This window comes from Ovis aries, chromosome 2 (genome assembly GCF_016772045.2).
Source record: "Ovis aries strain OAR_USU_Benz2616 breed Rambouillet chromosome 2, ARS-UI_Ramb_v3.0, whole genome shotgun sequence".
Taxonomy (NCBI): Eukaryota; Metazoa; Chordata; class Mammalia; order Artiodactyla; family Bovidae; genus Ovis; species Ovis aries.
In genome coordinates, this window is record NC_056055.1 from 121,920,779 (window position 1) to 121,939,204 (window position 18,426).

Consider the following 18,426-nt stretch of genomic DNA (forward strand, 5'->3'; position numbering starts at 1 on the left):
CTCCATTTTTGTGGACTTTGTTAGTAGAAAAATCATATAATTTTTTTAATGTTTTTCTGGTTTATAAAATCTGAATTTTTCTTTTCTGTAGCATTATCTCTCAAGATATTTTCTAAAAATATTTTATGGGAAAATAGATATTTGACATGAAAATTTAGAAATGCACTTCTGTATCTCCCATAGAGGACACCATTGCACATTACCATATTGTGTTTGTTAAAAATCCTACAGTTGAGAAACCTATATAAAAAGTTAAACAGATATAAATATATGTTAGCCTATGAAACTCTTTTTAATGTAACAACTAATAACATTCTTGCTTAACTGGTATTCTAAGAACATACCTTGACTAAAATGATAAAATAGATGCTGCAAATTATCATTAAAGAGACTATAAAATGTTATGCAATATAACCATAATTTATTCTGCAAAGTAAGTAAAATGTGTTACTTCAAATGCATAAATTTTAGAAATGAAATGGAAATTAAGGACAATCTATTCCAAGTCCTGCATTTTATGAATCAGGTTCATAAACATAAATTTATTTCCAAAGATTACTTAGATTGCTGGCAGTGCTGAACTTAGAATTTCTAGTTTATTGCCCAGTATATAAATACTATTTTTATTCAAGGTAAATAATTACATTTATTGTTCACTACTATGTGCCTAGTATATGCAAAGATATTCTCACAATTTATCTTGGCACTTAACATTACTTATGTATAGAATTCAATTGGTTGAGCATAAATTCCTTAAGGGTCAAGGCTTTCTCTAGTTTTTTGAGTATCCCTTAGTGTCTAACATATTATTATATACAATTAGTCACTAACTCAACACATATATGCAATATACTCTTGCTTAAACAACTTCTGATGTCAGATTACAAATTAAATGGGATTTATTAAGAGTGAAGATTCTATTCCTGGTTCACAACTGATGCCTTCTTGCTGTGACTTTACATGATGGAAGGTACAAGGGACCTCTGTGTGATCTCTTTATAAAAACACTAATCCCTTCCATCATGACCTAATTACCTCTGAAATGCTTCCTAATACCAAAACTTATGAGAGTTAGAATTCTACATCAAGATTTGGGGAAACACAGTCAGACCATAGCATAATCCAACCAACAATTGAATGTTCACATCCTAACCAACATTTTGTATTATGAATTTTTATTCATTTTAGTTGCCGTATCCCCCACAATAGTGCTAATTTGTATTTTTTGATGAGTAATAATGTTGAGCATCTTCTACTATGCTTATTGGCTATATATATATAATCTATTGGAAAGTTGCTATACAGACTTGTTTTGCTAATGTTTTCTTTTATTTTAGGTTTAAGGGTTCATTAACAAAAGAAACCACTTATCACACACAATAATTTTTATATTTAATAGATTATTTGACTTAATTTCAGTATGTGTGCACACTAAGTTGCTTCAGTCATGTCTAACTCTTTGTAACCCTACGGACAGTAGCCCGCCAGGCTCCTCTGTTGATGGGATTCTTCTGGCAAGAACAGTGGAGTGGGTTGCCATGCGGTTCTTCAGCAGATCTTCCTGACCCAAGGATGAGACGTGTATCTCTTATATCTCCTTCATTGGCAGCAGGTTCTTTACCACTAATGCCACCTGGGAAGCCCAACTTAATTTCAGTATACAATTATTAAAAGAAGAAATGTAGAGACAACAGAGAAAAATAAGAGCACATACATCCTCAAATTCCTCCATCCAGTATCCAGATTTGAACAGTGCTGGGAAGTCCCTTGTTCACACTAATCTGGAGTCCCAGTTGGGAAAAGGTCCCAGGCAGTGCATCCACCGCATTGGCAAGACTTCAAATTGCAATCGCTTGTACCCCAGGGCACAACCTGATACTGTCACCAGTTTGCACGCAAAAATGCAGCTCTGGTATAACTTTAACTTTTACAATGCTGTTTCTCTCACCTTGTAAGTCTTAAGACTTCTTAGGCCTGGGGGTAGAGGGGACAGGGAGGAGCTGGCCAGGCCCTGGGGGTTTACAAGATTTCAAGACCATTTCTTATCTAAAGTGCTGCCTGACTTGCTGTGCTTGCCAGTAGGCTCAGCATGCAGGCAGTGTGCAGGCAGGTCAGAAGCAGGTCAGAGGCCTGATATTGCTGTCCTGCTTCTGAAGCCTGAATTAGACTTCCTCCATTTTAATTTCTTTAACAAATCTTTAATCCATTTTTAATTGCATATTTATTTGTAGTTCTTTATACATTTTCAATATATAATCTTAAGATATATGAATTTCAAATACTTCCTCACAACTTGCCTTTTCAATATCTTAATGATGTTTCCTTTGATGAACAGAATTTCTTATGAAATACAGTTATCAGTATTTTATTGTATTTAATTGATGCTGTCTATATCCTGATTCAAAAATGCTTGCCAACTTCATCATAAATATATTCTCCTGTGTTTTTTCTCCTAACATTTATTATGTTTTACCTTTCACATTTAGATGGTTGAATTCTCTTGAGTCAATTTTTGTGTATGATACTAGATTGGGTAATACAGATTTTTAACAGGGTCAGCTATTAAGACAGTAGAGTGCAGAAAGGTACAAGTATGTAATAAGAAATGAGTCAATCAGTACACAGCTTCAGTTTGGGTTTGTTATTTATCTTGTCACTTTGCAATGTAATGCATCTTGAAATTTAAAAAATAAGTAAATTAAAATAATATATAATTAATTCAGTTCTCTCTGATCACCACAAATTGCAATTTTATGAATGTTATAACATGTTGTACTATTTCTTTTCAGTGGTGCACCCAAATCAGTCTTCTACATTGCTCTTAGAAATTATATTATTTAATGCTTTTGGTCACTTTTCAGAAGCAATATTATGGAGAAAAAAGAGCACTGAACTAGCAGTTTGCTCACTTGAATTTAAGATCTGTATCAGTCAGTAACTAGCTATGGCTTGTTAAATAGCATACTCATAGTTTTTTCTGTTCAACTCCTTTTTTTTCTGGAAGCAATAACCCACTTCTCCTGGGAGCTACACCTATCCACTCCACCCTTAAACTCAGATATTTACATTAATATTTGCAGTGTTTTGACATATTTATATTTTGACATATTCATATTTTTATAGAATCCACCAAATATGTGCTAATCTCCTGTAGCTTTTGACCTCAAGCATATTGGTTCAGCAGTGGGACACTTCCCTATCATTTCTGCGTTCAAGCTTTGTGAACCTAGTCCGGGAAGAAAAGTAGTCATACTGTTTTGACTAGGCCCTCCTTATGCAAATTCCTTCATGTCATGTTTCCTTATATCAGCAGTTCCAAGTCCAAAAATTCAAGCAACCATCGATCAGGTAGTACTATAGCATTTATTATTGAAAAAAATCCACATATAAGTGAACCCACATAGTTCAAATCCATATTGGTCAAAGACCAATGGTGCATATGTATATTTGTGCATGCATTTAAATACATATATATATGGATTCAAGTACTTCATGATATGATTTAGGAGGTATATAGCACTGCTACCAAATATAATTTTCATATTTGCAGTGTCGTGAGAAAATAGGATTATCCATTTCACTGGTGATTTTAATGAAGTTTAATGCAAATTGTCATTTATCACTTTATTTATTATTTAAGACTACACTTTAATGATGTATGCTGTAGCAATGATCCACTATAGACATAAACGAAATACTCTCTAAATTGTTTTTGATGGAGTATCAGTTCCTGCATTTGTGAACATGTACTGATAACATTGCTCTTTCCTTCCTGATTCCCATGGCAGCAGCGACTGAGAATGTGCATGCATTCTCTTCTTTTCTCTGCCCATGCTGCATGAACATTACACATTTCCTTCCACTTTTGAATACAAAGGAAAAATAGCCTTTAAGTGTGCTTTTCCATTATTTTTTGCTATGGATCTTTAAATAATTTTGAAACAGGAAGTCTCACTCTTCTCCTGAAATCTGTTTCCTATAGGCTGTAAATGTGTTGATTTATCACTTAAAGTCACTTTTCTGTGAAACTCTTTTGCATGAGATAACTCCCTAAATTGTGGAGAAAAATCGGAGCAAACAACTAGCTATAATGTTAAGGCATTTCTTTTTTCAACAGTTCTGTTTGCAATCTCATAGAAAATCTGGTTAGGAAATTGTATAAAAACAGAAATATATTTTAAAGGAAACAAAGATGAACATTTGGAGAAGGCAATGGCACCCCACTCCAGGACTCTTGCCTGGAAAATCCCATGGACGGAGGAGCCTGGTAGGCTGCAGTCAATGGGGTCGCACGGAGTCGGACACGATTGAAGTGACTTAGCAGCAGCAGCAAGATGAACATTTAGAAATGTATTTCTGTTTTGAACATGGTAGCAAAGGGAAAGAGGAATCAGAAACTGAAAGTTGTATTCAAAAAATGATAGAAAATTTCAAATAAAAATAGTTCTGACTCAGAAAAGAATAGTTATGAAAAAGATGTGGCAAATAGAATAGCATATGAAAATGGATCTTAATACATACTTAGTCATGTTGATTAGCATTACCCATGTCTCAATTATTGCTATTTAAGTGTGTATTTTCAAGACTGAAATATGACCTGTGTGTTTGAACATTATTAGCTATATGCATTGAAATTATGTGTGTCTACAATACTGAATGCTAACACACATGTTTTGAATATGATTTATGGAATTCATGAACAGAGATGTATGAGAATACACAAGATTCCTACTGAATTGTGTATAAATCCACATCAACTCTCTATTCATTCGGTATATCTATGTTTTATATTTCAGACATCTCTGAATCTTCATTAACATAATGAAGAAAGAACAGATTTGGGGGGTTTCTGTATGTCTGCTGCTTAGCTGTGCCTCTGCCCCTCTTGATGCCGTTCCTGTGGAAGGTGAAGAATATACAAACATTACAGGTAAAGTGTTAGAACCATTCATCCTTTTAATCCAAAAATTAAAATATTTTTCTTCTTCTTGAAGAAAAAGAAGTTTTATTGAAATGATACTTTTCCAAAACCTTAGTACAAAAACAGTCACTTTAGGGAAGAAGATCTCGCATTTCTCAGATTGTATATTAAAACCTGAAGTATCTCTGGAAAATTGCAAGTAAACAAAAAATGATATAGATATAGCTGTCTACCAACCTTGATGTCACCTTTGACTGGGGAAAGTGTGAGAAGGAAAAGGAAACAGCAGGCATTGAAGGTTTCAGTTTTTCTCTCCTTCCCGTCTTCATATTCCTCAAACAAGAACTTCTCAGACGAGACCAGTGTGAGAATACAGCCAAGCTGGATACCAGGAGATGGGGGTAATAGAAGATAGTTCTACTCCCATAGAGTTCTGAGCTTAAAAAGAAAATGCAGTTGACTCTTGAGCAATGCAGGAGCTGGTGCACCATCAGTGAAGTAAAGCATCCACATGTAACTTATATTCAGCCCTCTGTATCCACAATTCCTCCATGTCTGGTGTTCTGCATGCAGATTCAGCCAACCGCAGATCATGCCCTACTGCAGTATTGACTGCTGAAAAAAAAAAGTCTGTATAAGTGGACCCACGCAGATCAAACCCGTGTTGTTCAAGGGTCAACTGTTCTAACCATAAACCATAGAACAAGGAGGAGACTGTGTAGTGATCATTATTATAGATTTCTTTCTTTCTTAAAAGTACTATTTTGTGACAAATTAGTAAATTATTGATAGAAACTTCAACTCATGGTTAATAATGAGAGACTGAACAACATGAAAGCTTCTATTCATATGTGTGTTTGTGATGTACAAACGATTTCCACAAATACCTTTTTATTTCATCTCTTACGGCTCTTTCGTGTGATTTTGTTCAGTGTACTTCCCTTTGATACAGATTGAATAAATACATCTTATGTGTCTGAAACTCTGGTAGATGCTAGGGAAGACCAGATGACTGAGACTGGGTTCTCCAAAATGTCATGATTTCACAAGGAAGACAGGTTATTTCAGTACAGTGTAGTAAGTGAAATGATAGAGGCATGCACAGGGTGCTGCTGTTGATACAAAGAGGGGGCCTCATCTACACCTGGCTGTCTGAGAGTGTGGCCCGGGGAAGTGCAGATGTACATCCTACACCACTTCAGCCTGCACCCAAGAATCAGACACTGGGAGCAGATTTGAAATCAGACACAGATTTGAAGGTCTGACCCAGCTGGACCCATAGATTGAACTCCACCCACCCAAGAAAGCCTAGCCTACAGCAGCCCCAGCTGACTGGTAGATGAGAAGCAAACCCAGCTGGGATCCAAAGTGTCAGTCACATCCTATCCATGTGTGAAGAGTAGAGGCTTATTGTTATATGACACTAGAAAAAAATATATTCTTGAGAAATTTTCCTAAAGATGGAATGTTATTTAATAAAGTTAAAAACCATTATGTGTCTTATCAAAGTAGGAATGTCATCACTAAAAAGATGAGATCTAATCCTTCATTCTGCTCATTTCTCAAAAAAGGGATGGCTAAAATTTTAATATTCTGGAGGTAGGTAGAGAAGGAATACGGAGATTAAAGTAAATCCTAATAGGAGAAAAGCAAGCAATCCCATTTTAGGAAGTGAGAGGAGAAAGAGTCCACGTTTTCCCAGTATTCACCTAGTCCAAGAAGTTCTCTCAGTTAGGCTGAGAAAGTGAATACCAGTTAATCAGGAGGTTCCTGAAGTTGTTGCTACTGCCACAGTCAGCCAAGAAAACAAAATTAATCCATCAATGTTTAAACCCAAGTTTAAAATATCTGGGTAAATACAGACCAAATCCAGCTGGATAAGAAAAAACCTTGATTGTAAAGCCAGATGTGAAGACCACTTAGCTGACTGGCTGCACAGACTTATGCAGTTTTGGTTTTGTTTTGTTTTCAATTAATCTTGTGTTAGCTTGATGCTTTGTCTGTCTCTGGGCTTCCCTGGTAGCTCAGCTGGTAAAGAATCCACCTGCAATTCCAGAGATCCTGGTTCGATTCCTGGACCAAGAAGTTCCCCTGGAGAAGAGATAGGCTACCCACTCTAGTATTCTTAGTCTTCCCTGGTGGCTCAGCTGGTAAAGAATCTGCCCACAATGTGGAAGACCTGGGTTCAGTCCCTGGATTGGGAAGATCCCCTGGAGGAGGGCATGGCAACCCACTCCAGTATTCTTTCCTGGAGAATCCCTATGGACAGAGGGGCCTGCTGGGCTAGAGTCCATGGGATCCTAAAGCGTTGGACACAACTGAGTGATTAAACACAGTGTCTGTCTCAATTTAACTTTGGAGATATCATCTATTACATTATGCCATGGTCACGCCATCATTTTATAGAAATTCAGTGAAATAATGTACTAGTATTTTATTGAAAAACATTTTGAGATTTTATGCCTTCTGTCATAAGTCAATAGTAGACATTTTAAAATTAAGTCAAACAGCAGGGAGGATGAAATAGAGAAACTTCTTGATAAAACAAAAATGACAAAAAAATTATGGTGAAAACTTTCTTTAAAAAAAAAAATGCCTGTGGACTAGGAGAGACAAAACTATCAGGGAACATTTAGAGAAAAGCAAGTATATTTCATAACACTTAGAATCAGATGGGCCTAAGTATGCATTTGTAGTTTGTCGCATGGCAGCTTTGCAAAATTAGATGAGTTTATATAAACTCTCTGACTCCCAGTATCCTAATCTATAAATAAGTGATGTAAATGACTACAGTCAGATGGCTGTTATATAAATTGCATAAAAGCAGCTGGCACATATCCTAGCACAGAGAAGGCAGAGTACATGTCTGTGTTCTATCTTTCCAGAGAAACCAGTCTTTTAGTGAGAGAGTCAAGTAGCATGTAGACTCCCAGGTAGTAAGTTACCTTAAAGCTCCAGGTTTCCAGACAAATCCCAGGAGGAGGAGGACTCTAACAAACAAGGACTTGGCACATCCCCAAATATTACCCTGAGCCCTCCCCTCAAGACCCCAGGACCGGGGGGAGGAAGAGTGGAATTGTAATCCTCAGACTGTGAAAAATAAAATGCAAGAAATCAATTCTGAACATGATTACATGTGAACCATAATTCTGTTTATTTCAATACGTCAGATTGAATTCCTGTTACATTGCCCTGTGTGCATTTTCCAGTTGCATGGCCTTAGGTAGATCCTTACCACAGCCAATGCTTTCTTCAAGTCTCAGGAAGGAAAGTTACTCTTGACCCCCTCAGAGCAGCTGAAGTATCTTATTAAACATGCTCACAGCATCCTGAAGTTCTTTAATATTTATATAAGTAAGTCTGAGTGTCTGCATGCGCCATGAAGTGGGGGCGTGGGGAGGAGGTCACTGACACTTAGGCTTCTGTCACACCTGCTGTGACAGTTCGGTGCCAGACACACAGGATCGGCACACAGCTGTTAACTTTTGAAAAGGTTTATCTAAAGTAAAAAGTGAAAACAAGACAGACGTTCATCCAATTTTAGTAGTGGCATGGCTTTGTGTTTAAAGGAGCCCCGTGATCACTCCCCCAATCAGGAATGATGCTGCTCAAGTGGGAGGTCACATGCTCACTGCACAAAAGAATAAAGCATATTCTAATGCAGGATTTGTGTAAGAAATACCATAAAATTTGAATGGTAAAAATGAATAATTAGATAATAATTAGTAAAATATGTTAATCAAATTAATTCATAGTGCTTTCTTTAGGAAATTGCTATAAAACCATTACCTGCTTTCATGTTATGTGGCAGCCTGGGAGGGAGAGGAGTTTGGGAGAGAATGGATACATGTATATGTATAGGTTGAGTCCCTTTGCTGTCCACCTGGAACTATCAGAACATTGTTAATTGGCCCTATCCCGATACAAAATAAAAAATTTTTAGAAAAAGGAATAACAAGAAAAAAAAACTTTTAATTTTTATAAAGTAAAATTTAGAAAAATTTATTGAGTATAAATTGTAAAATTCAATCAACATTCTTGATCTAAATGTCAATTAAGGAATCTCAGTCACACAGATCTGTGACTGTATTACTCAGTGATTAAGAAGGTGTGAGATATCTGATATAAAATTATCTGGGGGTCAGATCTAAAGCCATCACTTAGAGTGTGAACTGAGAAGTTCATTTGTGCAGTATTATTTTATAATTTGCACAGAGGAGATAAAGATGCCTAATTCAGATGGCTGTTGTGGTTATTAAATAACATAATTGCAAAATGTCAGGCGCACAGTCATCTCCGTGAACCATTTGCTGTCTTTCCTACCCAGACTCTGCTACTACTGCAGAGCAGTTACCGTTTGTGTGTGTGGTGCACTGCCGCCACCTGGTGGCACGATTACTAAATAGCAGGTTGAAAATAGGCTATTATTTCTATCCTTAAAACATAAAATGTGAACTAAAAATTTGGCATGATGATAAAGAGCATCACATATATGAAAAGTCAAAAATATTGGCAATTATCAATGAGGAAAACCTGATAAAATTATTATAAGGAATAGTTCCCCTACATATACAGTATATGGCAAATCAGGCAATGTTTTCCACGTTCTACAGGTGTCCTCTTTAAAGGTGCTTGTCTGAAGAACGGCTGCAATGATTTGGTGTCTGTAAAGTTCCGCAATAACTGTAACTTGGGAATCAGGACCATCGTATTATATGAGAAGTGCTATGCTGTGTTGTGCTGTGCTTAGTCACTCAGCTGTGTCCGACTCTTCGTTACCGTATGGGTATAGCCTGCCCAGGCTCCTCTGTCCATGGGGATTCTCCAGGAAAGAATACTGGAGGGGGTTGCCATGCCCTCCTCCAGGGGATCTTCCCAACCCAGGGATCGAACCCAAGTTTCCCGCACTGCGAGTGGATTCCTTATCATCTGAGCCACCAGAGAAACCCAAGAACACTGGAGTGGGTACCCTATCACTTCTCCAGGGGATCTTCCTGACCCGGGAATCAAACCAGCCCTCTTGCATTGCAGGCGGATTCTTTATCAACTGGGCTACCAAGGAAGCCCTAGGGATTTCTGAAATAATGGAATATACCTCTACAATTCACAATGTCAGAATACTTGTATTCTAGCTCACTTCTCAAAATTATTGACATACTTCTGAGATCTGATTATAAGATCGGACATTTATAAAACTGATAAGTCAAAATTTGGTCAGCCCTATCTAGAGTAGATAAACATAAAATGATAATTCAGTGACACATGGTGAGCCATCTCTTAGTCAGAGGTACCACATAGTGTCTTTGATGCAAAGCCTTCTAACTTCTCACAATTTTCTAACAACTTGGAATGTCAAGTATAAAATTATCAGTCTTCAAGTAAACATAGGAATATAAATAGCATTCACAATTATATAAAAATATATTACTCAGAAAATGCTTTCACTTATTTTTGAATTTGAATTGGCAATTGTTAACTTCAGTGATAAAGGGAAACTATATATTTTTTCATAAGTCATATTTTGTTTATATACAGTTATATATAATACTCTAAAATGCCGTTATATATTAATTTCTATAGAAAGAAGTTCTTGTGTGTATAGTGTAAAAGAGAAAGTCACTCAGTTGTGTCCAACTCTTTGGGACACAAAGTCTCTTTGGGACTGTATAGTCCATGGAATTCTCTAGGCCAGAATACTGGAGTGGGTAGCCTTTCCCTTTTCCAGGGGATCTTCCCGACCCAAGAATCGAGCTGGGGTCTCCCGCATTGCAGGTGGGTTCTTTACCAACTGAGCTACCAGGGAAGCCCTCGTGTGTTTACTTTAAGAAAATAAATTATTTGTAATTTACAATAAATTACATAAATTTTCATAATTAGGAAATAGTTTAATGTAGTAAGATGTATGCACACATATATGAACATAGATACCCTGTTAATTTTTTTCATAATGCTTGGAGTCATGTACCAGCCCTAATATTGTTGCTTTTAAAGACTTATTTTATATGTAAAAAATGATGCAACTATTGATTAGGGAGATATCTCTATGACTCAGTTACATATTGGTCAACTGGTACAAGTTTAAGCAATAGTAAGAATCTATTACAAATTTCAACATTGTCCCTTGATAGTTGGTTAATAATCAATAAAGTTCAATAACGTTGGTAAGATCTGTCTCATTTGGTGAGTTTATATATTTATCTACCTTTTGGGTAACTTTCATAGTTTCTTATATTAGCCTCTTCTATTATTGTACTTTTCCTTCAAATTAAAATGTATTAAAAAGGAAGTGAAAAGGAAGCAACATTATTACAGTGTTGATGAAGGAGTATATGTTGTTCTTTTATTTTTACCTTGTAGATGCTGAGGTGGTTCCAGTGCGACCTGTACATTCATTTTGTGCAATGAGAGCAGATGATGGCCCATGCAAAGCAATGATAAAGAGATTTTTTTTCAATATTCACACTCAACAATGTGAAGAATTTATTTATGGAGGATGTGAAGGAAATCAGAATCGATTTGAAACTCTGGAAGAGTGCGAACAAAAATGTACAAGAGGTAGGTTTTTGGAGACACTATCATCCAGAAACCTTTCAGGTTATTTGATCTAATCATAGATTTGATCATTTTAGAAAAAAAAATTTTAACTATTTTAACATTAAAAGGAATCTTTTTTTTTTTTACTTTTTCAACTTTAACAATTATTGTTTTTCATTTTTTGTATCAGTTATTATAAAATACATTAAGCTATTGTCCTATACACTTCTCCATGATGAAGAGGGAAGCAAATCCTTAAGTGTGCAGAACAGATTTTATATCTGCAACAAATTAAGTGTAATTCCATCTCTTTAGGGAGCTATGAGTTCACAAGAAATAAATCATTATTCACAGTGATTTAGACTTTCCTTTTTCAACACGATGATGTCATAGTTGTTTCCATATCAAGATAATGAATTAATCCATTTTGTGGTTCTCAGTAGTTAGTAATTAGAAAATTATAGAAATATATATATATATATATCTAAGAGTTAAATCCTTCTCTTTGGTACCTTGGAATAATGTAGAAAATGTTATCTCTAATGGCTTATTAAGACCTTACTGAACCTGACTTTTCTTTTCATATTTTACTAAATTATAAGTATTAAAAGCACATCACATTCTGTTCTTAAACTTAATTTAATGCTTTTATTCTTTTAATTATATTAAAACTTTTTAAATTCTACAAATTACCATGTTTTATGTGGTTTACTCTCTTTAGACTAAATTCTGAACAGTTACTTGTCCAATTTTATCTCAACTTTATTCTTCTGAATTGAGAGCTACTTGAGAGATAGAAAATCCTGAGTTAGCCTGATTTCCATAGTTTCTAGACCCAGATTTCTGCCTTGCATGTTCTTAGAGTTGAATTACTGTGTAAGTCTATGGAGGGTTTCTTTACTTAACACTGGTGTCTTGTTTTTTGCAAAGCAGGTGGCTTAGCATTCTCACACTGGTAATGCTTTCCCACACCGCTTTTACAGAGCAGCCTTGGCATCATGATGCCCTTGGCTTGTGGGAAGAATCTCAGTGTGGTGAAAAGAAAGAGCTTTTCTCCCCCTATGATTGTTGTATGCTCCTGAGCTGACAGAAAAGAAATGATGTGAATGTATTTATTTCACAGCACTTATTTCCCTCTTCTTCTCTGTAGATGTGCTGGAAAATGTTGCTAACACAGATTAGGCAGTTCGGTGTTTCCCTCTACCCTGTACATTTGGTTTTGTGATTGCCTGGTCATTTTCCACCCATCACAGATTTCTATACCTTTACCTCTTCCATACCTGCCAAGTATCCTTTTGTATCGAGTATCACTCAAATTCAGTACCTTGGCTAGAGGTCAGGTTGCCTCATTCTTTGTAATCCTCACTTTCTCATGTAGCAGCCTACTTATTTTCATCAACAGGACTATTTCCAGAAACACATATCTATTTAGCATTTATAATTTAAAAATCTCTTATTTCACCATTGTGACAAGTTACCTTTTTCTTCAGAAATTAGTCAAATATAATCATTTTGTTCTTCAGTGAGTGTCCTGTTGTAATATTTTTTCAAATACCAAGTAATATAATTATAATAGTTATATTACTATTATATATTATAATAGTAATGTTACTATTATATAATATAACTATAATAGTTATATTACTATATAATAGCTAACTACTACCATAGTAATATAACTATATGTCCTATGCCCCCATCTCCTCATTATTTCTTCAAATGTCATTGAGAATATTGCTTGAATATCTGAGTATTTTATATAATAAGCTATAGTTAAGAATATGGCTGATATATAGAAAAAGAATTACTAAACTTTAAAGACATTACCTAAGGAGAATATTCCATCTTCAGCTATAATGTAGTAACTGGAGCTGAATTTCTCTCCTAATGTAAATAACTAAAAACTGGGGGGAAAAATGTATGAAGTAATGTTTTTACAGACAGTGATCAAAATGCAGTACATGATCGTGATCTCTGAGGGAAGGGAAACAACTGAGGTGAGGTTTCCAGTCTCCCCAGTGTTCTGCATGAAGGTACTTCTGCAAAAAAGCAAAGTGGCTGTCTGAGGAGGCCTTACAAATAGCTGTGAAAAGAAGGGAAGTGAAAGCAAAGGAAAAAAGGAAAGATATACCCATCTGAACACAGAGTTCCAAAGAATAGCAAGGAGTGATAAGAAAGCCTTCCTAAGAAATCAGTGCAAACAAATAGAGGAAAACAATAGAATGGGAAAGACTAGAGGTCTCTTCAAGAAAATTAGAGATGCCAAGGAAACATTACATGCAAAGATGGGCACAATAAAGGGCAGAAATGGTAGGGACCTAACAGAAGCAGAAGATATTGAGAAGAGGTGGCAAGAATACACAGAAGAACTGTACAAAAAGATCTTCATGACCCAGATAATCACGATGGTGTGAAAACTCACCTAGAGCCAGACATCCTGGAATGTGAAGTCAAGTGGGCCTTAGAAAGCATCACTATGAACAAAGCTAGTGGAGGTGATGGAATTTCAGCTGAGCTACTTCAAATCCTAAAAGATGATGCTGTGAAAGTGCTGCACTCAATATGCCAGCAAATTTGGGAAACTCAGCAGTGGCCACAGGACGAAAAGGTCAGTTTTCATTCCAATCCCAAAGAAAGGCAGTGCCAAAGAATGCTCAAACCACCACACAATTGCACTCATCTCACATGCTAGTAAAATAATGCTTAAAATTCTCCAAGCCAGGCTTCAGCAATACATGAACTGTGAACTTCCAGATGTTCAAGCTGGTTTTAGAAAAGGCAGAAGAACCAGAGATCAAATTCCCAACATACAATGGATCATAGAAAAAGGAAGAGAGTTCCAGAAAAACATCTATTTCTGCTTTATTGATTATTCCAAAGCCTTTGACTGTGTGGATCTCAATAAACTGTGGAAAATTCTGAAAGAGATGGGAATACCAGACCACCTGACCTGCTTCTTGAGAAACCTGTATGCAGGTCAGGAAGCAACAGTTAGAAGTGGACATGGAACAACAGACTGGTTCCAAATAGGAAAAGGAGTACGTCAAGGCTGTATATTGTCACTTTGCTTATTTAACTTCTATGCAGAGTACATCATGAGAAACGCTGAAATGGAGGAAGCACAGGCTAGAATTAAGATTGCCAGGAGAAATATCAATTACCTCAGATATGCAGATGACACCACCCTTATGGCAGAATGTGAAGAGGAACTAAAGAGCCTCTTGATGAAAGTGAAAGAGGAGAGTGAAAAAGTTGGCTTAAAGCTCAACATTCAGAAAAACTAAGATCATGGCATCCAGTCCCATCACTTCATGGCAAATTGCTGGGGAAACAGTGGAAACTGGCTGACTTTATTTTTCTGGGCTCCAAAGTCACTGCAGATGGTGATTGCAGCCATGAAATTAAAAGACGCTTGCTCCTTGGGAGGAAAGTTATGACCAACCTAGATAGCATATTGAAAAGCAGAGACATTATTTTGCCAACAAAGGTCCATCTAGTCAAGGCTACGGTTTTTCCAATGGTCATGTGTGGATGTGAGAGTTGGACTATAAAGAAATCTAAGCACCGAAGAATTGATGTTTTTGAACTGTGGTGTTGGAGAAGACTCTTGAGAGTCCCTTGGACTGCAAGAACATCCAACTAGTCCATCCTAAAGGAAATCAGTCCTGAATATTCATTGGAAGGGCAGATGTTGAAGCTGAAACTTCAATACATTGGCCACCTGATGTGAAGACCTGACTCATTTGAGAAGACCTTGATGCTGGGAAAGACTGAGGGCAGGAGGAGAAGGGGATGACTGAGGATGAGATGGTTGGATGGCATTACCGATTCAATGGACATGGGTTTGGGTGGACTCCGGGAGTTGGTGATGGACAGGGAGGCCTGGCATATTGCGGTTCATGGGGTCTCAAAGAGTCAGACACATCTGAGCGACTGAACTGACCTGAACTTCTGGACCATAGTATAAGAGGGAAGTACAGGCATACCACACTAGTCTCTCTGGTAAAGGATGTGGAGATTGGAGACTGGTAAACTGATGTGGCTAGGTTCTGAGGGACAGTATGTGAAACAGAATGGACATACAAAGTGAAAAAGCTAAAAATTCTGGAAAAGGGTCCCACTGAGTTTGTTGCTGAATAATAAAGCTGCATGTACTCGATGAAATTCCATGAACTGAGAACGTAATTAAAGAGATTTGTAAGTGGAACACCTCCCAGAGCTCCCACAATTAAAAGAAAATTTGCATTTAATTTAATACTGGAATGAAATTAGACCTAGAGTAAAAGCTACTTAACCCCTGCCATAGTGCAGGTTAAACCAAGCCTTAAAAATTCGTAATTAACTACTTGCCAAAATAGCACTTCTTTAATTGTTGTGCTTTGTCGCTCATTTGTGTCCTATAGACAGCAGTGACCAGGTTTGCAACCCTATAGACAGCAGCACACCAGGCTTCCCTGTGTTTCACTGGCTCCCGGAGCTTGCTTAAACTGTTGTCCATCAAGTCAGTGATGCCATCTGACCATCTCATCCTCTGTAGTCCCCTTCTCCTGACTTCAATTTTTCCCAGCATCAGCTTGTTTTCCAGTGAGTCAACTCTTCACATTGGGTGGCCAGAGTATAGGAGTTTCAGCTTCAGCATCAGTCCTTCCAATGAGTATTCAGGGTTGATTTCCTTTAGGACTGACTGATTTGATCTCCTTGCAGTCCAAGAGACTCTCAAGAGTCTGCTGCTGCTGCTGTGGTATCACAAATAAAAAGTATCAATTCTTCAGCACTCAGCCTTCTTTATGGTCAAAGTCTCACATCCCTACATGACTAATTAAAAAAAAAATATGGTTTTTTGACAATATGAACCTTTGTTGGCTAAGTAATGTCTCCGCTTTTTAATATTCTGTCTAGCTTTGTCATAGCTTTTCTTCCTAGCAGCAAGCGTCTTTTAATTTCATGGCAACAGTCATCTTCTGCAGTGATTTTGGAGCCCAAGAAAACAAAATCTGCCACTGTTTCCATTGTTTCCGCATCTATTTGCCATGATCTTAGTTTTTTGAATGTTGAGTCAGGTTTATTCACTCCTCTTTCACCTTCATCACGAGGCTCTTTTAGTTCCCCTTCGCTTTCTACCATGAGGGTGGTGTCACCTGCATATCTGAGGTTATTGATATTTCTCCTAGCAATCTTGATCCCAGCTTGTGCTTCATCCAGCCCAGAATTCCACATGATGCACTCTGCATCTAATTTAAATAAGCAGAATGACAATATACAGCCTTGACATACTTCTTTCTCAATTTGCAACCAGCCCGTTACTCATGCCTGGTTCTAACTGTTGCTTCTTAATCTGCATACAGGTTTCTCAGGAGGCAGTTAAGGTGGTCTGGTATTCTCACCTTTTTAAGAATTTCCCACAGTTAGTTTTGATCCACACAAAGGGTTTAGCACAGTCAGTGAAGCAGAAGTAGATGTTTTTCTGGAATGTCCTTGCTTTTTTCTATGAACCAACTAATATTGGCAATTTGACCTCTGGTTCCTCTGCCTCTTCTAAATTCAGCTTCACATCTGGAAGGTCTTGGTTCAGTAGTATGGAAGCCTAGCTTGAAGGTTTTTGAGCATAACCTTGCTAGCATATGATATGAGTGCAATCGGGCAGTAGTTTGAATATTGTTTGGCATTGCTCTTCTTTGGTATTGAAGTGAAAACTGACCCTATCCAGTCCTATGGCCACTGCTGAGTTTTCCAAATTTGCTGAGATATTGAGTGCATCACTTTAACAGCATCATCTTTGGGGATTTGAAATAGCTCAGCTCGAATTCCATCACCTCTACTAACAGTGTTTGTAGTAATGCTTCCCACTTGACTTCACACTCCAGGATGTCTGGCTCTAAATGAATGACCACACCACTGTGGCTATCCAGGTCATTAAGACCTTTTTTGTATAGCTCTTCTATGTATTCTTTCCACCTCTTCTTAATTTCTTCTGCTCTGGTATGTCCATACCATTTCTGTCCTTTATTGTGCCCTTTTTTGCTTGAAATATTCCCCTGGTGACTCTAATTTTCTTGAAGAGATCTCTTGTCTTTCCCATTCTGTTATTTCCCTCTATTTATTTGCATTGTTCACTTAAGAAAGCTTTCTTATCTCTCCTTGCTATTCTCTGGAACTCTGCATTTAGATTGGTGTATCTTTCCTTTTCTCCTTTGCCTTTCTCTTCTCTCCTTTTCTCAGCTATTTTTAAGACCTCCTCAGAAAACCATTTTGCCTTCTTGAATTTCTGTTTTCCTGGGGATGCTTTTGATCACCACCTCCTATAAAATGTTCTGAACCTCCATCTATAGGTCTTCAGGCACTCTGTCTATCAGATATAATCCCTTTGATCTATTCATCACTTCCACTGTATAATCATAAGGGATCTGATTTAGGTCATACTTGAATGGCCTAGTGGTTTTCCCTACTTCCTTCAAGTTGAACCTGAATTTTGCAATAAGGAGCTGATGATCTGAGCCACAGTCAGCTCCAAGTCTTGCTTTTACTGATTGTATAGAGCTTCTCCATCTTCGGCTGCAAAGGATATAAACAATCTCCTTTCAGTATTGACCTTTTGGTGTGTCTTTGTGCAGAGTAGCCTCTTGTGTTGTTGGAGGAGGGTGTTTGCTGTGACTGACACTAAAACACTATTTGATGGAAGACAATAGAATCCAGCAGCCAACAGCATAGTATTCAACAATATCTATATCCCCCCTTCCCAGAATACTAAGCATTCAAAGATGAAGCAAATTTGATTCATAATTAGGAAAAAAGTACTCAATTCTAGCAGACAAAGATGACAACATTAGTCAACAAGAAATTTAAAATAGCTCTTATAAATATGGTAAAGGATTGAAAGAAAACAGGAACATAATAAGGAGAAAAGTAGAATATATAAAAGTGAAGTAAATGCACTTTTTTTGGTTTTGGAATGAAAACTGACCATTTCCAGT

General features: G+C 37.0%; 1 protein-coding gene across 1 annotated transcript in view; it reads left to right on the forward strand.

Annotated features, from left to right (window-relative positions):
• The window catches only part of TFPI (tissue factor pathway inhibitor), an 87,857-nt gene that overhangs the window by 38,629 nt on the left and 30,802 nt on the right, over positions 1 to 18,426 (forward strand). The window contains exons 2-3 of the mRNA XM_004005355.6: positions 4,797 to 4,930; positions 11,279 to 11,476. Coding sequence (XP_004005404.3) covers positions 4,822 to 4,930; positions 11,279 to 11,476 — 307 coding nt within the window. The 5' untranslated portion in view covers positions 4,797 to 4,821. The remainder of the gene's footprint in view (positions 1 to 4,796; positions 4,931 to 11,278; positions 11,477 to 18,426) is intronic.